This window comes from Hypanus sabinus, chromosome 19 (assembly GCF_030144855.1).
Source record: "Hypanus sabinus isolate sHypSab1 chromosome 19, sHypSab1.hap1, whole genome shotgun sequence".
NCBI lineage: Eukaryota > Metazoa > Chordata > Chondrichthyes > Myliobatiformes > Dasyatidae > Hypanus > Hypanus sabinus.
In genome coordinates, this window is record NC_082724.1 from 28,212,677 (window position 1) to 28,233,172 (window position 20,496).

At 37.4% G+C, this 20,496-nt stretch overlaps 1 protein-coding gene across 3 annotated transcripts in view; it reads right to left on the bottom strand.

Annotated features, from left to right (window-relative positions):
- The window catches only part of cadpsa (Ca2+-dependent activator protein for secretion a), a 465,102-nt gene that overhangs the window by 84,263 nt on the left and 360,343 nt on the right, over positions 1-20,496 (bottom strand). For 2 of the 3 annotated variants that reach the window (XM_059944255.1, XM_059944254.1), the window contains exons 17-22: positions 18,186-18,292; positions 8,714-8,870; positions 7,563-7,704; positions 3,757-3,891; positions 1,290-1,445; positions 607-754 (exon numbers count right to left, since the gene is read on the bottom strand). In XM_059944255.1, coding sequence (XP_059800238.1) covers positions 607-754; positions 1,290-1,445; positions 3,757-3,891; positions 7,563-7,704; positions 8,714-8,870; positions 18,186-18,292 — 845 coding nt within the window. The remainder of the gene's footprint in view (positions 1-606; positions 755-1,289; positions 1,446-3,756; positions 3,892-7,562; positions 7,705-8,713; positions 8,871-18,185; positions 18,293-20,496) is intronic. The other variant, XM_059944256.1, reaches the window with a different exon arrangement.

The following is a 20,496-nucleotide window of genomic DNA, read 5'->3' on the forward strand; positions in this document are numbered from 1 at the left end:
ATCATTCTCAGCTCAGCTCTATTCTGTTTCTTTCTGGAGGTCAGATGTCAAACCTTCTGCTCCATTGCCAGACCGCCATTGATCCCAGGAACAGAACATTGCCAATTATGCCAATGATGGTCAAAAGGTGAGTTACTTATATTATTCAGGCTGGCAAGATTTCAACTTGTAGCCTTACAGGTTATGACTCTTCAAGTGCCTATCTTTGTACTTTTAAGATGCAGTGAGGGCTCTGTTAATTTTTTTGTAACCCAGTAAATTCAGAAAAGCAAAGTATTATGGATGCATTTCTAATGTTGTATTGCATCATTCATATGAAACTGTAACAAAATAAATCTCTGTTGATATTCATTCAGCAGTTCAACAAACACCCATTCTTGAAAACAGTAGCACAGATTAAGTATTTAAGGGGTTAATGCAGATTAGTCTAATAGATGCCATTATTTTGTTCAAAGTATTATGCACAAATTAGGTAATCTTTGTATGCTGTATAAATATTTTGCTCTAAGCATTATAATTATGTAATGATTTGCTGCAGCTAAATCTGATTTGTATTGTAAGCTGCTCACTGGAAATACTCATTTTCATGAAAAAGTGTTAACTTACTTCCTGGCCCACCTCCATACTGCAAAGCTTTGTGGACTGTGTCTTGGCATCAACCATCACATTAAACATGGTGCATATTGACTGTGGGACACGGAAATCTGTTGACCTGCTTGTCTTCTGTAGCTTGGCTTCAAATGCAATCCTAGTCCTAACAAAGGGAAAGGGATTGCTTTAAAATCTGCAACACAAATGGTGTTCAGGCCTACCTGTCAGAGACAAACGTTAAAATATTTTTTTAAAAATTCAAACATACCTTTATTTTATCACATCATCATTGCTTTATAGAATTATTGCAAACACTTATAAAAATACCTTACTCTATTCTCTGTGCATTACGTTACTGTCAAACATGCAAATTACTTTTTACTCCTACATGTAATTTCTATAGGTAGAGGCAGCTTGCAAGACTTTCATTCCCCTTCTCTACCTCTATCACCAGTAAGCATTCCCATGTAATATCCAATTAAGATAATGTTTGTAAGTGATTATAATATGGAATTGTACACAACAAATGATTGACATGCTTTGTCAAGCTTGTCGCTGTAATACAACAGGCTTCTTTTACTTCTAAATTGGCAATCATTAACTATAATTAAATCTTACAGATAATCACTAAATAGGGATTATGTTCACATACAAATACTTGCTGGGTTTGTCTTTAATCCTTCCATAGAAAGCCTAACCTTTTAACACATGATTCAATCATATCGCTGGACATGAGCTTTAGTCTTTGCTCCAGGTGCTTTGCAAACTCCTCCTCTGGCCAATGCAGATCTCTAATAAAGGTCTGCAAGGCATCCAGTTTCCAGAACAGATCTTCTGAGGTTCCTGAGCCGTTGCTGGAAAGGGAAAAAGGATATGAAAATCATTCTCTGGCCACTGCCAGTGATTATGGAAGATGCAATCAATGCTTGGGGTGTACAGCAGTTTTAAACAAGGAAAACATAGTCATAGCCCTGGATTGTTTTTTTATCATACACCTTCAAGTCTTGTTGCCTCATGTTACATAACAGTTAACAATTCAAAGAACTGCAAAGGAAATGTTTTCAAAGCTACTGGCGAACAAATGTGCTTTAAAAGTGTATGGTAAAAAAGTAACCTGGAATTATAACCACAAAGAAAGTGTGGTTATCTTATGTTGTGATTTCATGCACACTTCAAAACATGTCTCTCAAAAACAAGTAGTAGCTTCCGTTGGGATCAGGTGGTTTTGTGGTAAGTAGTGGTGGGCGAGGTTTGCTGTTCTCTTCATCCCCTGCAACGCAGTCCACTCAGCCAACAGCTGTTTTATTTTGGATGATCGTGTCTAAATAATTTTGAAATATTCAAATATCCTCTTCCAAGAAACGTCCCAGACAGGAAAAAGTATGCTAGTTATGACCAATGCCATTTGATGAAATAAACCCATGCAATTCAGAATTTTAGCAGCTTGGCTTCTCTGTGAGATCTGAAGCACATTTCCTTGCCTCATGAAATTCATCCTCGCAAACCACTAATGCCAACACTGTACTTTTTTTTTAAGATGTTGTACACACCATGCATTACCATTACTGCTGGCATCATCTTCAGAAACAACATATGGCAGCGTGCGTTTCCAATGTGATGAATGCCAGCTGCACTGAAGTAATGATTGCTTCAGAGCGTAGAGAAAGCTACCGTGGGATGAGACCATATTCAAGCATGCCAAGGTAACCCTCACCTTGTGGGAACTCTGTGGTGACAGGAACATATTCCTAAGAGGGTTCACTTGTTTTGGGACCTTTATCAGTTGTCTACAGACATAGTTAAAGTATTTTATCTATTGGACGGGGAGGGGGGGGGTTGCAAATATTGCATGAAAGGGGATTGCTAGTAGTCCAGTTCCATTGGAAAGATATAGATTCAAGCACTTTTTAGTCTACTTAATTTTGACAACATACAGTATCCATGTCACAACAAAGTGCTTTCTTCAAGCACACTGAAGATTAATGCCATTACTTCTGGAGAACCAAGAACACAACCACATAACCAGGAATTATTAATTGTGTTTCATCAACCTTATTTCTTTCAAGCCTTTTATAAAAGTACGTTCCATCCTCAATATCCAAGACCAAGAGGGCCAAGTATTGTGAATGTTATAATGAGTTGTATATCATAAAGAATGTCTCATAACTTGCTATACATATCACAATTAAATTGTGAGTAGACAGCAGAAGTCTAATGGTAGAGACTGTGCTACATCATCTGGATGGGGTGCACCATATCAAGAATTTATTGTGGTTGTCGACTTAGCTTTCCTCTAATGTTTGATCCATATCTTTCCAAAGCATCACACAGCATGCAACAAAAGAAAATGGAAAATCACTTATGCATTCCATTTTCATATGTTTCCTAATCTAGTCTTCCATATAGTCAACCTGGCATGAAAATATTTCTTTTCATCTTTGGAACAATTCCAACTTTGCAAGGCTATAAATCATGATTTGAATGCATTTAAACTGTTGGGTACAATTAGCAACTTCGTTTATCACTTTGATAAAATATTTCTTTTCAAGTACTGCAAATTAGAGCTTTTACAAAATTTCAGATGATCATTTTTTAAAAAATGAAACTGAAACCATATTTTTCAGTGTCAAGGTAGCCAGCTTCAATGATACAGTAAAACTTCTGGGTGTCAAATATTCGCAATCATTGGGGAAAGGTAATCACCATTACATCTCTAATGAGAAGACAATTCTGACATATTTAAGTAATAAAATCTTTAAAATGTTTGAAGTCATTCTGATGACTTATTGAACATTGAGCAAGAAGCTGTCCATGTTATAACCAAGTATGGCTATGGTGACATCCTACATGGGTCATTAACTCTGAATTTTGGAATTATAGACCACAGGTGTATAAAATTTCAATATTTTCAAAACATCTTGTTCATACTACTTGTTCATACCTATGGAATGCTTATAAATGAAGAGAGAGCCCTTAATTATTTGAGCTTAAAACATACACTATTTACTTTCCTTACAAAATTTAAAATGGATGTTCTAAATTAATCAGATATCTGATTTACTACTTATTACCCAGCTTCTTGAATTAAGTCAAGCAGACAAAGAACAAATTCATGCCAGGTTGCTTTAGGTGACAAATCAGACCTAACGTGTACTCAATACACACTCTGCATCATATATAGTAGCGATCCAGGACGAAGCAGAAAAACTAGGCATTTGTGGGAGGTTAACTGGTAGATTTGGTACTTTAGGGAGATTCACATTTGGTAGATTCACATTGGGCAGATTACTTGTTAAACTCCTGTGGAAGAAACAGACAGAAAAAAAACACCATAACAGTGACAATGTAGATGCAGATGTGGAAGCATGTGACACCTCTAAACAAATTTGAAAAACTATCAAAAAATTCACAGCAAATTAAAAGAAAACAACAAAAGTTGTGTTGATTAACACATGCCCATGAGCTTTATGGTTGCTGTGGATTTTCTGAGCATTGCAATAGCAAAATTCAAGCAAAGTTAGAAAAAATAAGAAGATACCAGGCACCTGGAAGCAAAAAGTTGATTTTTCGAAAACAAAAGAAATGTTTGTGGTATGAAATATGTTATTACATTTATATAATCACTGAATGAAAACTATCCATTTGTTCATTCACCAAATGTCTTAAATGCAGTTGTGATGCTGTGTCAGTTATCCATCATTTTAACCCTCTACCATTTGTTTTGTATTTTTTAAAATTAAGTTCAGTGTTAACATTTGCTAACAATATTATTGTCTGTTCCAAAATGCAGGCCAAAGATATTGCACATCCAAGTAGTGAAGTAGAAAAATTCTTAACCCTAGCACTTAAACTGCCACTTAACACTATTCATTCGGGATCTAATTAACAAGTTAAATGAGCCAATGTCCTCGTGACAGCAAAGCTACTGATATGAAATAACTATTTTGTGTATTATCTTGCAATTAGTAATTGATTATAATTGTTTAATGTGAACTGTTGATTTAAATGAGAATTAGCAGAATAAAAGTCATTAAATTTTTTTATTATAAAATGAAGTAGTCACAGACAGAGTCTTTGGCATGTGGGAACAGCACAAGAAAGAATCAGTCACTGTGTAAATTCTGATTAGATTGACAGTAAGAGAATGAATTCTTGATGAACAGCCAAGTAATTGTGAACTTTTCAGAAAATATGAATATTGACACGGAGTTTTAAAGTGACTGTCTATATAGAGTTAACTCCCCATCTGTTGCACGTTTCAATGTAGTGATGGACCTCGTTTTGACAACAGATTCACTCGCTACTCAGAGTTCAAGATTAAAGAATACAACCATTAGTAGCACCATGATCAAGCCATTGCCACACAGCTACATTAATCTTTTAAGCTGAAATTTTTTTCTTTAATTTACCAAAAAGCAAGAATAAATATCAGCTTGCTTAAGCAGTGGAAATATCAGTGGCATCAGGTTTTCAAATGCGGCAGTTTGCCTGTGAAGTACACCTGTCACTGTTAGTCTGGCTGCATTTCCCTCCGACATTCATTTGCATGAAATTTACATTGTTGTGCCCTCTTCAGGCATAGTCAGGGACAGACACAGGAAAAAGCAGAAGTTGTTTGTGTGCAGTACCACTCAGAAGCAAATCGAGAAAAAAAGATCAGTACCCTCATTCCCACTGCATTATTGCCATTTTTGAGATACTATTTGGCATCTAGGTAGAAGGGAACAGGCCCCAATGGTCCTCTTTTGGCAAAAATGGTTTGGCTTTCACATAGATTTGACAGTATTGCTCTAAAATTGACACTGGGTCTGTAAACTGCTAAAATATAGCAGTTTGTAGAGCAGTTTAAGACAGTGAAATATATTTGCAGCATTTCTGGAAAATCCAGTGGCTCAGCATTAAATTAGAAAATGTATCCTATAACCAAAGGCATTTGGACAGAGAAATACCACAGACAATTTGCCACTCGTTAGTTTTCATGGAATTTATTTCACATTTAATTAAAACCTTTGTACTTATGTTAATTTTTAAGCAAAAATTTATAGATATAACTTGCTTTTATCATTTTCTGTTTACTTACCAAAGGAATGAAATACAATGTTATCTTAATGAATGCAAACAATAAGTGAAGGGTAGAAGTATTAAAGTTATTATTGTATTATTAAATATAATTGCTCGCACCTTGTCTCACCATATCAAAAGAAAAGTACAAAATTAACACAATCCATCCAGGACAAAGTGGGTGGATCAGCAGGTAAGAAGCCATTTTGTCCCCACTGATTAAAATGTTTATCTTGTCATTTTAATGGGTATCCAAGTTAGCAAGGACTTCGTGTGAATGTACTGATCATGAAACAATGATTTTATATCAGGATTTAACAATTATCTTAACTTGTGCCTGAGCTGAAAAATGACTTCAACTTTCTTGCCAGTCAAAGGAGAGTCAGGGTTTACTAGGAAAGTGAAGAGGTGCAAGCTGCAAGTTCAGGTACTTTTCTGGGAAGTTGAAGTGCACCATTGTTAGTTTCCCATTCTCCCTCCTCCCAACCCTTTTCGTGAGACCCTTGTTGAATATCTGATATCTACCTTCATGCCAGTAGATGGCCAAAGGCAGTAGGATTTTCCAGGGGATATTAACCTACAGCACAAAAGGAAAACCTGGTAATTGAAACTACATTGACTCAAAAACACTGCTACCAGCAGACAGAAATTAACTAGCCAATAAACCTTCCCACTGGCTTTCAGCTAAAACCCACTCTGTAGATTTGGCAATTTCGCTTTTAAATCTCAAAGGGGCATTTTTGTTTCAAACAGAAGGCGAATTAGTTAACGTATTTATACACAGCACTGCGAAGAGCTCTGCCTATGAAGGTATCATTTTACGGCATGTGTGAATAATTGGATCACAGCAATATACTAGGAAAAAGGACCCGAAAGGAAACACACCTGCCATTCAGCACTTAGTACAGATATTGGAATGTTAAACCATGTATAATGTGGTTGAGAAATTATTGTTTTGTTTTAGATTAAAATATTCTCATTGTCACTTCTCCCGTTGCCGGGTGCTAGATTCCACACGCACTGATTAATCTTGGACATCTGATCCAAATAGTTCAGTTGGGGTGACAGCCAGGAATCCTGGCTGGGGAGAAATTGTAGGGGGTGGCTGTTTTACCACCACCAGCTTTTTACAAGCATTCGAGTTTAAACTAAGTACCTCTAATTTGTAAAGTATAAACTACCTCTAATTTGCATCTCACTTCAATGATAATGCACTGAACTTAATTATATTTACTAAGTGCACATTTAAAACTTGATCAGGAAATCTAGGTGTGAAACATTTAAAGGAACACTCTGGAAGTGACTTAATTTGTATTTCCTGAGAGTTTTCATACTTCATTTCAAAATTCATCATCATTTATATTTTTCGGTCATTTGACTGGAAGCAAGATAATTCCATAACATATTTAACAGTGGACAACAGGTGTACTTTGATTGTCAGACTTTCTAACCTTAAAAATTCATACTTCCATTACTTCAACTATACCTACGATATTTTTTAGGATTTTAAATTATGCTCTGAAAATAAGTCCCTGTTTTTATATATCTTTCTCAGTCCAACAACCATGCTTTCTGACATTATGACTATAATGCTTTACAAAGTGGCAGAGAAGTGAGTCCACTAAATGCGTGTTTACTCAGGCTGAGAAAATATTCCTGTTTGTATGCAAACAGCCAAAACCTAATCAGCAGGATTATTATAGTAAACTGTGACCATTTCAATATGTACATCCTGTAGTTTTTCTTTAAGTTGAATGCTGGTTTTGCATCATGAAAATCACTGTACAATATTGATTCTGTGGTTGTGCTAAACTGTGATATCTTGACTCTAACTGCATATTTATTCACCATGTGCAAATCTTCATTCCATCAGCATTCAACTCAGAATATATCAAAAAAGGTGTCCTTACTTTACAGGCTCCCATGATTCTCGGTCAAAGCCCCTGTGAATTGATTGTGCAATTGATGACTCCATCAAATCGACATATCTAACCACAAGAGGAGCGAAGACATCCTGAAGGTGTTTGTGGAATTTTCCATTCAACAGATTATCTAAAATTGGGAATTAAAAATACATTCATAAAGCTATATTAATGGGAACACAGACCATTGAGCCTCTCATGTTTTTTTTCTGTCATTCTGTAGGTTCTTTGATGATCTGTTCCTGGACCTACTTTCTAGTCATTGCTTCACTGTCATTCAAAATGATGTTTTGACTAAAGTCGACCAGGACTCTGTGTATTTGAGGAAAGGAACCTTACTTTTCTACCACACACTGCGCAAGGAAGTATTTTCTGATTAGATCCTGGTTTCAATGTTAATATTATTATTGACTTTCCCACATATTTTCCCTGTATTTACCAAGTCATTGCCTTTGAACATTTTAAGCAATTTGATCGGATCACTTCTCAATTCTTTTTACCAAAATGAATACAAATCATGTCTATATAATCTGTCACAATTTAACTATAATACTTTCAGTAAAATTTTACTGAACATATGATGGATAATTTTTATGGCCAGTTTTATATAACATCTGGTAATAATTGAAGAATATAAAAGGTTGATTGGACTTCAACAAACACTTATGATATTTTAAAAGGAAGTACTTTCAGCAAGGAAGCCATCAGCAGACAGGTGTGCAGATGTGTTGGCCAGAACACTCCTGCTCTTGGTTGCTTATCAAAATATAAAGACATTACTACGTTGTTGCTGGCTTATCTGAAGGTAAACTGAAGATGGGACAATACTGCTTAACCTACCTTAAAGATACATTAGATCAGCCACCGTTCCCTTGCTCTGGACGTCTGCCTGAAAATGGTCCAGCCTAATATGTTTTTATAGTCTCCAAAATTGTGTCCCATTTTCCTTCACTAAAGGCAGAATTGTTCTCCCATTGTGTATCTTCATGAATCTCTTTGACATTCTTAAACCCCATTGAATATGGTGCTCAGTGCAAAATTGATCAATATTATTGGTCACTGTTACAATTAAAAAAACTAATCAAGAAAATAAAAATTGAACAGCACAGATTTTTTAAAAATTAAATTATAATACATACAATCACTCCTCAGGAAATCATTGAGCAGCTGAAATAATGGGAAGCTGTCCCAGGTGTCCGGGGCCTGCGTCTCCAAAACACTGTCCATGTCCACAGCAAAGAGTGACAGGAAGGTCTCTGCATGTTCAACCATCAAATCAGACCACCAAGCAAAAGCCTTTGAAGTATAGAACCGGGGGAAAACAAAGAAACAATGCAAATAAAATCTCTTAGATACTTTATGGAACGTTATAGTAATCTGGAATCTGGATCATGTTTAATTCTAAAGGGTAGGTGTTTATATCATGGAACCAAAGGAGTTATTGTAAAGAAACAAGCATCCTGATATGTCTGAAGAAAGGAAATGTTCTATATCCAATTGAGAAGTTGAGTAGTTAGACTTCTCAAATTTTGTACAATGTAGGATCTTACATTTATTTGCATTTTGGGCAAGTTTTTCTGCTGTTCACTTAACAATAACTCACTGACGTCATGCCATTTACCAGCTTACTACAAGACAATGCCTCTGGGTATACTGGCTATTTTTTAGTTTGCACTTCAAATATTCATGCATCTGGGGCTTGTGCATGCTTTCCAACGTTCTGGGATGGATTCCCACAAGTTTTTGGGAGTTACATTCACATCCTGAGAAACAATGATGTGAATGTGTTGAAATGCATGCATTGTTTGTCCTGTTACCTGTTGCTGGAGAGTAACATGCAACGTGAGTGGCACCAGCAATGGAAGTTTCATACAATAATACCAAGGCAACATATGCCAGGTTTATTTTAAATATATATCTTTTAAGGAGTGATTTTACACTGATCAATATAACACTTTTGGGAACTGGCTAGCAAATTCCAATTAAATTTGAAAATCTGCTTTTTAAAAATTGACAGAATTCTTGGTTTTGCACATTTTCTCTCCTGGCTCTTTTGAGATGATTGAGATAGGAATCTGGCTGGGATGATGAGTCAGTCTCTGTGTGCACTGCAGTGTTATGATCTCTAGTAACATTACTCTTTGGTCAGGATGCAGGGAGTTTAATCTGAATTGCGGCCACTAATACGTCTCTTCCTCTTCTCTCAGTTTAGTACCTCACCTCTGCTTAGTGCTGTTGGCCAGTGACCTAGCTGAGATTGGTACTTAGCGTTTTAGTAATATCCAAGATAAAATGTCAGCCAAGGCTGGATCTCCCAATCTGTGGCTTGGCAAATGAATGGATGTCATTATAGTGTCTTCATCCAGCTGAAGTCAACTACATGGCACAAAATTTGCTAGAGTAGAGCATCATAAGTGTGTTTTGTTTGCTGGATTTCATTTCTTCATCTATTGGATTGGAAGTTTTCTGTGATACAAGTTGAAACTGGTCAACAGGATACCTGGGACCTTGGTCAATGAGCAGAAGTAGCTGGATATCTCAAGTAGCACAGAGATTTAAAATTAGAGAAGAAATCAGAGAAAAGATGGAGTAAGATAGATGGTGAAATAGATTCAAATTAGATTAACAAGATAAATAAAGAGAAAGAGAATAAAAGGAACAGGAACTAAATAGAAGCAAATTCTGGGTTAAGAGTAAGAGTTTGTGGCTGATGGCAAATAGCACGTACAACTTTATAACAAGTAATCTCCACTTAAAGGCAGCCATCATCAAGATTTTAAACTATCTATTGCAAAAAAAATTAATATGGACATATTACATTTTAAATTTCTTTTTTCATCATACCTTTTTGAATCACTCTTTATTGTCCTAAATGGAGCTCAAATCCATAAAAGAGTTTTGATTCAGACAATTTTTCCAGAAACCTCAATAGATAGTGATTTATAAATAATTATAAACAAGTAGCAGTGTAGCTTTTCCAAATAAATTCACATTGGTATTTACAACATTCACAACTGTACAAAATTAGACTGTTCTCACTGATAATCTCTTGATTTTTGTTCACTTGCACTTAAAGTCCAACTTATGCCATAATTTTTTACACTCATTTTTTAGTGAATTTACACTTGTGATGGTAATGCAATGTACTTTCAATTTCACTGTGATTTTAAATGAATGCGAAGAAATTTAACTCTATGACATGCTTGGAACATGAGGCAGCCGGGTTCTGAACTCCTCTTGTAAATGTCTCCATTTCATCGATGGGGTTATTTGTGCCAGTAGAATTTTAACTGGAAAACTTGGAAATTCTCCCTTGCTCAGATGCCTGTTTTTTGTGGTAAGATCCATGCCTGGAGCTTAGCCTGATCTAGGGTCTGAAATGAGTGAACTTAGGATGGGCCTGAAGGACAGGACAAAGAACTGCCCTCCAATAAAACAAAGAATGGGGTGGGTGGGGTTAAGTGAATCAGCTATCAGTACTTTGGTACAAAAGCACAAGTTGTGGTGAGCAGCTGATGTTCTGACTCCTGAGGGCTTTCCACCAATCAAAAGGCACAGAGTTCAATGGAACACTCTCTATGTGCTTGGACAAGTGCTGCTCCAATCACACGAAAAAGCTTGATTACATCCAGTAAAAAACAGTCTGTCTGATCGGTGCCTAACCTATTATCCTGAACACACACTCCATCTGCCATCAGTGAACCACTATTTACAAAATGCCCATCTAGGCTATTGTGACTGCAGTCACACTCAAACCCATGACTTCCACCACTAGGGACAAGCATGGGAGCACTCCCATCTGACAGCACACATTATTCCGAGTATAAAATTAATAATTACACACCAAAATGCTGGAGAAATTCAGGCGGTCAGGGTCCTGGGCTGAAATGCTGACTGTTTAATTCTCTCCATGGATGCTGCCTGACCTGTGGAATTCCACCAGCATTTTGTGTGTGCTACTCCGGATTTCCAGCCCCTGAATTTTTTTTTTCTGTTTAATTGTTGTTCTTTATATTGTCACTGAGTCAAAATCGTGGAATCCCCTCACAATGGCATTTTCACCAGAAGGCAAAAAAAAAATGCAGCCTCCACCAAGTAGGAATGGGGAATTGGGGATAAATGCTGCCCCTTCAGCTGTGAAATAAATGCTTTGCAATGCCATAGCAACCATGCGTGGTAGTAATGCTTCTACTTACAATCGTGTTATACTATTGGAAAGTCATTTCAGATATATAGATGTCTGATATGATGGAGTTCTAATTTTAATGAAACAAATTGCATACATTTTATCAAAATGAATATTTAAATTTGCCTTGTTTTTTCTGGATCAATTACAGTGGCTCTATCCCCTTGCTCAGGTTCGTAGTGACCTACTTTCCCTGTTTCGATGGTATTATGATCTGATGAGGTACGTTTGGTATTACGTTCATGTTAGGGCGTATTCTGGAGTCAGGGTACATAGCAAATATTAAGTTCAAGAGCAGGCATTCTTCAGGTTTGAATGTGGATTACAGATTGAATTTAAAATGCAGCTCAGAACAATGGGATTCCTGAAGCTGCAGGTTGGGGTCCATCACAAAGAAAGAAACACACCTCAAACGCCAGCATGTGGAGGAAATGCAGTCTAGACTCAGTGGGGATTAACATTCAATTTGGGTGTCTGGAGTGTGGGTGTGAAGAAGGAGGTGTTTAAAAACTATATGTAGTTCAAAGGAAGCATTGTAAGTACATTGTAACTATAGAATTGTTGTGCTGTTACCTTTGATCTTTAGCAGATAAAAATGTCATGTAATATTGGGTTGGGCAGGTCTTTCCTTCCAAGAGTGTGATGCCATTTGCTCATTTTTGCTGAATAAAACACTCCTATATCCACGAGCTTCAATGTTTCTCTGGTGACTTCGTTCACAGACACAATATTTGGGGGCTCATCTGTGATATGTCTGTAACCCAGTGATCTCAGCAGCCTAAGTGGGCAACTATTTTTAAAATCAGCACTCACACTTGGTCACTATGGGATCACAAAGTATCACAAGCACTTTTAACAGCTGAACTGGTGGATATAGTAGTGTGGTGCATGTGGGCGCACGTGTATTTATGTAAGAGACTGGACATTTTTGTGTTAATCTGGTGAGTTAGGGCCCCCAGTAGTGAAGGATGGTTACTGACTGGGTTGCAGTGTATGTTCATTTGGGGAACTGTATACGCAGATGCATTTGAGGGTGTGTTTGTGTTTTTTAAGATTAAGCCTGCAACCTTGGTGTAACAGTTTTAAATGCAAAGATATACAACAAGTGGCAGTTTTGAGAGTATATACTCCACGGTTTTCAATATGTACTGTTTAATTTTTATCCGTTACTTATATGTTGCATAGTGTGGGAATTAGTGTGGAGATATTTGAGGGAGAGGTTATATCCAGATGGTTGGAGGCATGCCCTGAAATGAGAGCAACAAGTGTGAATCACTCACCAAAGCTGGCCGAATCCACAGCAGTGCCCTCTCTTTCCGATTTGACTGCTGGCCAGATTATAGAGGCTGACGGTCGTCTCTACTGCCAGTGGTGATCATCCACAAATGTACACAGGTTTATTTGGGGCCAACAATGTGAAACGTTAGTGGACAATGAATTGTCAGTATCGATAACTGATCTAACCTTGCCCATTACTGAAGTGGAAATTTACATTACCAATGCAGGAGATGAAACAATGAGGGCAGAGAGAGTCAGCCCCAGGTACTTGAGATTGAGGGAGTGCAGCTTCCTGTAGATTTCTGTGTGTGCCCAAACAATGAAGGTACTATCCTGGGGATAGACACACTGACAAAGGCAGCTGCTATCATAGACTCAGGAAAAGGAGAATTAAGATGGACAAGGACATGTGTGACCCACGGAGCAGCTAACATGGCCCACAGAGAGACAGCAGCCCCAAGCAGGGAGGGGAGACTAGGCAATGTGGAACAATCATGTCAGGAAGTCCCAAGGGTAAGGGTCAAACACAGCCAGGAGCTGTTAGAAATAGTGCAGCTACCCGAGGAGGTAGCAGTGAATAAAAGCTCACCGGAAAGGGGATAGTACGGAGCATTAAGGTAATGAGTGGACAGACATCTGTGTGAGGAGGCCGGTGAAAGAAGCAACAGAAATTACAAGGGTACAGGAAAAATCCAGAACTGCCAATTTAGTAAGATTACATAGCGATATGAAGGACCACTGTAACCAGGGTAACGCACTGAGGATCGAGCAAAGCAGCAGCAACGTACTGCTGAGCAGAGAGAACGAGAAGGAAAGACGATAGTTCTCCCACAGTCAGGCGACCAAGCCATGGTGGTTGAAAAGTCAGGTTTCACTCCCAGGTGGACAGAACCATAGCTGGTGCCTTGGACAAATGACACTTGTGTTGGTGTGCAGACTTAGTGGAAACACTGGACTCAGGTTAAAGCATACAACTCACTTTCTTGTTGCCCCCTCACAGACAGAGCGGCAGATCAGGTGTTCCCGGTAGCAGTGTCATTAAAGAGAACCTAAGTGATGAACACCAGCCGGCTGCATCAGACCTAACCACATCTGATGGAAGCAAACGTGAAGGCGGAGGACACCGAGAGAGCACGACAGCAATCGTGAATAGCATGTTGAAGTATAACTGTAACTGTACTCTGTAACCAAGGCTGGTTGCTGAAGGCAGATGTTCAGTTGTACAGAATAGAAAAATATTTGGGGAAAATAGATGGGAGAGGATCCGAGTTACAGCAAACACATCAAGGTCTCAACTTCAATGGTGCAGCAGATGGAGAAAGAAAATAAATTACACATGGCTGAGCCCTTTTGATGGCTGGGCCAGTGATCAAGTGGACAATCCAGAAGGGGATGCCACCAGTCTGAGGTCCTTGGAGGCATCCAAATAAAGACCACTCCAGCCCCTCCTGTACAGAGTCTGAGTGACCGGTCATCAAGATTCTGACTATCTTATGTCATGACATGAGTGTGAGCTGTTGCCTGTAAGCCTGATACATTTACCTTACTGGTGCCCCCGACCAGGGAGTAACAACCGATGGCTACGGCTGAGAGCTATCAGTGAAGATAAGGAATGAGATTACACTGCAATTAGCCATCAGGGAAAAAGGCAGCAGGGATACAAATGACAAGGCTGCATTTTAAAGATTGGTGGTCAAATTTCTGGAACAATATCTGCTTAGGGTCTTGTGGGTAGCCATTATGGATAATAACGTAGATGTAGATGAATTTAGGGAGATGATAGGTAATCGGGGAAGGGGGTCCAAAGCACAGGGCATTTTTTCTACCTAATTTAATAGGCTCCTCCTTAAAGTATGGCCTTTCCTGGAACAAATTTATTTTTGGCCAGAAGGCCTAAGAGTAGGAACTGTTTGGGTGTACTCTGGAGTTAGGGTATACAGCAAATATTAAGTTCAACAGCAGCCATTCTTCAGATTTGAATGTGGCTTGCAGATTGAATTTAAAATGCAGCTCAGAACAATGGGTTTCCTGGAGCTGCAGGCTGGAGTCCACCGCAAACAAAGAAACACACCTCAGATGCCTGTGTATACATGAATGCGGCCTAGAGTCAGTGGGGATTTTGAGCGTCTGGAATGTCGGTGTGAAGGTAGAGGTGTCTGAAAATTTTATGTAATTCAGAGGAAGCATTGTAGATACATTGTAACTATAGAATTGGTTTGTTTTGTCCTTTGATCTTTAGCATATAAAGATGTCATGTCATATTGGGTTGGGCAGGCCTTTTCTTCAACAGTGTCTCAGTACTATGCCTGCTGCTTGACTTTGCTGAATAAAACACTTCTATATCCACTAGCTTCAGTGTCTCTCCGGTGACTTTGTTCACAGCTTCAACAACTCCTACCACATTTAAGTGGCCAATCTTCTTTTCAAGTGGACAAATTTCTTTACTTAGTGCATAAGCATACACAACAAATTTATTTATTTAGAGATACAAGCGCAGAACAGGCCTTTCCAGTCTGAGCCACAGTGTGATTAACACTAGCCTAATCACAAGTCAAGTTACAATGACCAATTAATCTACTAACTGCTGTGTTTTTGGACTGGGGGAAGAAGATACAAATTCGTTACAGACGGTTCCGGATTTGAACTCTGAACTCCACTGTCCCAAGCTGTAATAGCATTGCACTAAGTGCCACACTACTGTAATTATGACTGTTTTGTTATGGAGGGATCTCTGTGGAAGCCAGTTGCACAATGTCTTCTACGAATTACTTTAATGGATGTGCTAATCTGATCATGTGCTACTAATCAAGTTGCTTAATTCCATCAAAGTTCTATCAAGAGATGTTACTGTTCATTCTTCAATCACTTTGTTCAAATCAGTATTTTTAATAAACTACATTATCTTGCAACAATATGGTGGAATGCATGACTCATAATCCATACTCATACTGGTCGAAACAATAACCATATTTTACTTCTTTTAAGATAGAGTTCCTATTCGCACCAAAATTACTCTATACATTTATGACATTAAATTTTAACTTTCAGTTGTATTTGAACTGATGGTATGTTCTACGTTGTAAAGCAATATTGAAGTTCTGACTTCAGGGTAAAAATTCATTCTTCATCTTCTGTGCTAAAAGTGTACAGTAATTGGTCTTCAAAATTTGTCTCCATTGATGTCAATAGTGCTAACTTCAGTAGAAGAAAATAAGGTGCAACTGCCATAATGCACGCACATTTAGCACAAGAGGCTGAGAACAAATTCCTACTCTAATCTACAACACAAATATAGTGGATTTAGGGGATTTTCTAGTAGGTAAAGACTGGTAGGATGATGCAGCCCCTTGGTGCTTGATACAACATCCAATAAAACATGCACAGGCTGTTCAGCCAGCCCAAGCAAACCATTTCAGATATCAAGTCGAAATAATTGTTTTGCAAGCACTGTGCTGACAGTTGGTAGTAGACTGCTTTGGAGAAGAATAAGAGCAGGGAAGGCCGGTAAAATCCCAGTAGGAAGGATGGTATCTTTAGGACATGCACGAGACATATGGGGAGGTGACTTATTTCATTCAGTTTGGTCACATACCTCTTTTCCCTGTAGTAATCCAACAATGATTGAACAGAAGGGAGGAAATTTGAATATGTAAATCAGGTATTAGTTGGGACTGATCATTACCTTTGTACCAAATAATAAAGGCACTATGGATTCACACTTTTGTCTGGTTAATATGAGTACAATCTATATAGAAAGTTAAATTTAATATAGAAATATATAAATAAACAACAAAGAAAATATCAGAAAATGTAGCAACATAAAGCTCTTAAAATAAAAGATACTGTTAATATTAAACATCTGATAATGTTATAAGGGGGAAGAAGCCCTTTGTTGCATATTGCACTAATAATTAAAAAAAAACGCCTGATAGCTGAAATAAAAGCTCCAGTGAACAGAAACATTCTGGACACACTAGAAATTCCTGAGGGCACGAATACTTTTTCTAAGTTTCAGTGTGCTGTGAGCTATGGATTCGCACATTCAGAGTGAGTAAAAAGCAGCATATTCTATTATTAGTCTGATAGAGGGGGAGATCTTACTGAAAGAAGAAACCCGTCTCAACCCTGAATATTGCTCTCTTGTGTTCACATAAGAATTATCAAAGCTGTAAAGAGTGATTGTGTCCCTTTACAGCTTTGGTAGCTCATAAGTGTGGGAGAATTTGAAAGTTAGATGTATTTACATAGTGTATTAACATTGTAATCCTGATTTTCCACCAAGTCTCTGCAAATGTTGAAAGCATACAATTTTAAAATGGCTGCTAAGTACCAAAAGTAATGGCTACCAAGGTGATAAGAAATCTAATTATTTTCTGTCCAGAAATTATTTCAATGTTCAGTTTAGTAAATAAACTAACTTGTCAATGCCAAATTTCATGCGAAATTTTCAAGCAATCTGGAATTCTGGAGAAGAATGGAAAGAATTTGGATGGAAACAATTGAGCATCACTAGTGATTTTTGTATAGTAGCTAACTAAATCTTTTGTAACCTTCTTGGTATTGCAGCAAAAAAACTCAAAGAGGCTTTTGCATCAATATTTCATCTGAGAAAACCGCGCAGAAGGAGTTGCAGTGAAAGTTCACAATACTTTTTCTTCTAAGGTGGCCATTCACCATTCTTGGGAGATTAAAAGCTTGGAAATATCCACCTAAGAACTGTACAAGATCTAATGCAAGGAATGAAATTGAGTCAATGAACATTTTCTCAATCCATATCAGGTTCAGACCAGTAACTTAGATGATCTTCGGGTATAAGATGACTACAACAAAGGTACACGATTTCATCTGGTCATTATACTTAACACCAAAATTAGAGCAGAGAAATCTTTGTTAATTCGGAAAAGGAATTTTAAAATGATATCTTTAAGTTTCTATTGGATCTAATAAGAGAACATACTCCTGATGTACCTATGCCGTTTTATAGCATCTTGAGGACTTCATCTCTCTATCTAATTAAGATTATTGATTACAATTAGATGCTATATTTAGACACTATAGAACTAATTTTATACAGTTATTAGCCAATGCCATCAAAATGGCTTCAAACCACATAATTTAGTCTGTAAGCTATTAAGGGGAACACTCACCTCTGCATGGTGCTCTTCATTCTGTTGCAGCACCTCAATAACCAGTTCAGCAAGACGAATTGTATCTTCCAGTTTTTTGGCAGGAGTGACTAACTGCCCTACATTTTCTGTGGTGAATAGTAGTATAAATGAGCAATACATAAAAAGCAGACTTCCCCTATTTGCACTTCTTATTTAAGAAGCCAATACCTATGTGTATTTACTTTCATTGTTTTAGCATTTAATCAAATATACATTTAGCAAAACACTGTACAAGAAATTAGATAAAATATAGTTCATTGTTTATTCCAGTTTAATAAGATTGTACAGTGCTCCAGCTAGTATTTTATCCAGGGGATAGGACAATTTTAATATGTCCTATACTACACAGTAGTTTGTAAATATATTGTAGGACATTTGTCTGGATGAAGCAACCCAATCCAATCCAATAAATTCTTCATTTTTTTTCTCTTTGATGTACACATATCTTGGGGGCAAGGTGGAACTGGAATGGTACACTTCACAAAAGAAAGCTTAAGAGTAGGAAAGGCACATTTCAATCAATGACCAGAAGACTAAAGAAACTAACTAACTGGAGCACAGTTGGCTGTCAAAAAGATATTACTGCACGACACCGTTTTATCAAAGCATTTCAAGTCATCATGCAGTACGTTACGCAGCAACACTGTTAGTTTGTGCTGACATTTATATTTGTGAATGTCGCGTGCATCAAATGCTTAACAAAAACGGCAAAGTATTCTTTTCCTGTGCTCTAACTAGAAATTTAACCAATCATTACCATGAAGCAGCAAATTGTTGTTTAAATTTATATCAGACCATATATTTCTGTAACAAACTCAACGTAACCAAGGTAAGTAAAAGGATTATAAAAAGCAACAAGCTATAAAGAAACAATAACTGAAATAAAAAGCTGTAACAGTACTTGGTATTTGTTTAGGCATGCCTCTGATTCTCTGACTAAGACTGTTTTGCCGCGATTTTATGGGTGGAGGTGCAGGCGGTGGCTTAGGCCGGGATCGTCGTGCTGTCATGCATGAGTGAAAGAGACAGGAAAAGTAAGCAAGCAGGTGACTGAATGAGCAATGGTACAAGTAACGGAAAAAAAGTCAAAATAGTGAAAGAAACGTTTATTCATGACATTTCAAGAGATACTTCTGTAACTGCTAATGACAGTTGTAACTAAATGTTTCTAAAGATTTCAATAGTGCACCGTATAGCAGATATTTTAAGCATATGACATGAAATTTGTCAATATCTGATCAAAAATTATGCCAATTTTTAACTCTTTATCTTTTCAATCTAATTGTATTAAATAGCACAGTCCACTCAAATTCTCAGCTATACGGTTTTCTTTAAAGAAACTATCAGAAGTTAGTAATGAAATGGCATAAGAAATCATAGCTTTAACAGTAATTCCACCCTCAAAAATAGCCATCGAATCTATCATTAAATCAGGTATTTTTTTGTCAGTTACTTCGATTATGTTTATTGTTCCTTTCTTTCAACAAGTGCAACTGGGTCCCAATGGAAATCTTTTCAGCTTCACTGCATGGACAATAACCCAGCATAAAAGATTACTTAACTCACTGCAGAACCCTTTAGATTTACATCCTATTGAAAAGATTGAATCAAGCAGGTTTTGCAGTGGTTGAGCACTCCACTCTGCCAGGCTATCAATCCAGGCTGCGAAGCTGAAAGCTGTCAAATTTTCTTGTTTATGTATCTGTAAGATATAGCCGATCTAGTAGATCGGTGGAATAAAAAGAGAAAACAAAATTTATTCAGAATTTCTTCTGGCCTCACTGGACGTAAAGAACTACAAGTGCAGGGAAGTGAAGAAGATCAAATATGACACTAAAGAGCAAGAACAGGATTAATGAAGCTATTGGGAAGCAGTGGGAGGTGTTTAGATAAAATCTAGAGGAAGGGAAAAAATCATTTATTAGCTACCGAGATATAGTGGTGGAAAGGGTAAAATAATAATCAGAAATATTAAGGGTCAAAATTCCCAAATATTAGCGAGTAAAGTGCATTCCTAACAACTCCTGATAGCTGAAACAAAAGTTTGGCGAGGTTTGGAGATATTACATAATTTAAAAGTGGGAAGGAAAGGTTGGAGGCATTGTTAATTAGATCTGAAATGCTGTTGGCAGTTCCTTTAGAAGATTTGTAGAACTGATAATCTGCTATTTATTTTGCATTACATTTATGTTCTAGTAAGGCAATGGTGACCTACTGGCTTAATGTGTTTCAATGCCAAATTTACTCCTTCTTTATTATGATGATATTCACGCTTGTGAAGGATGGACTA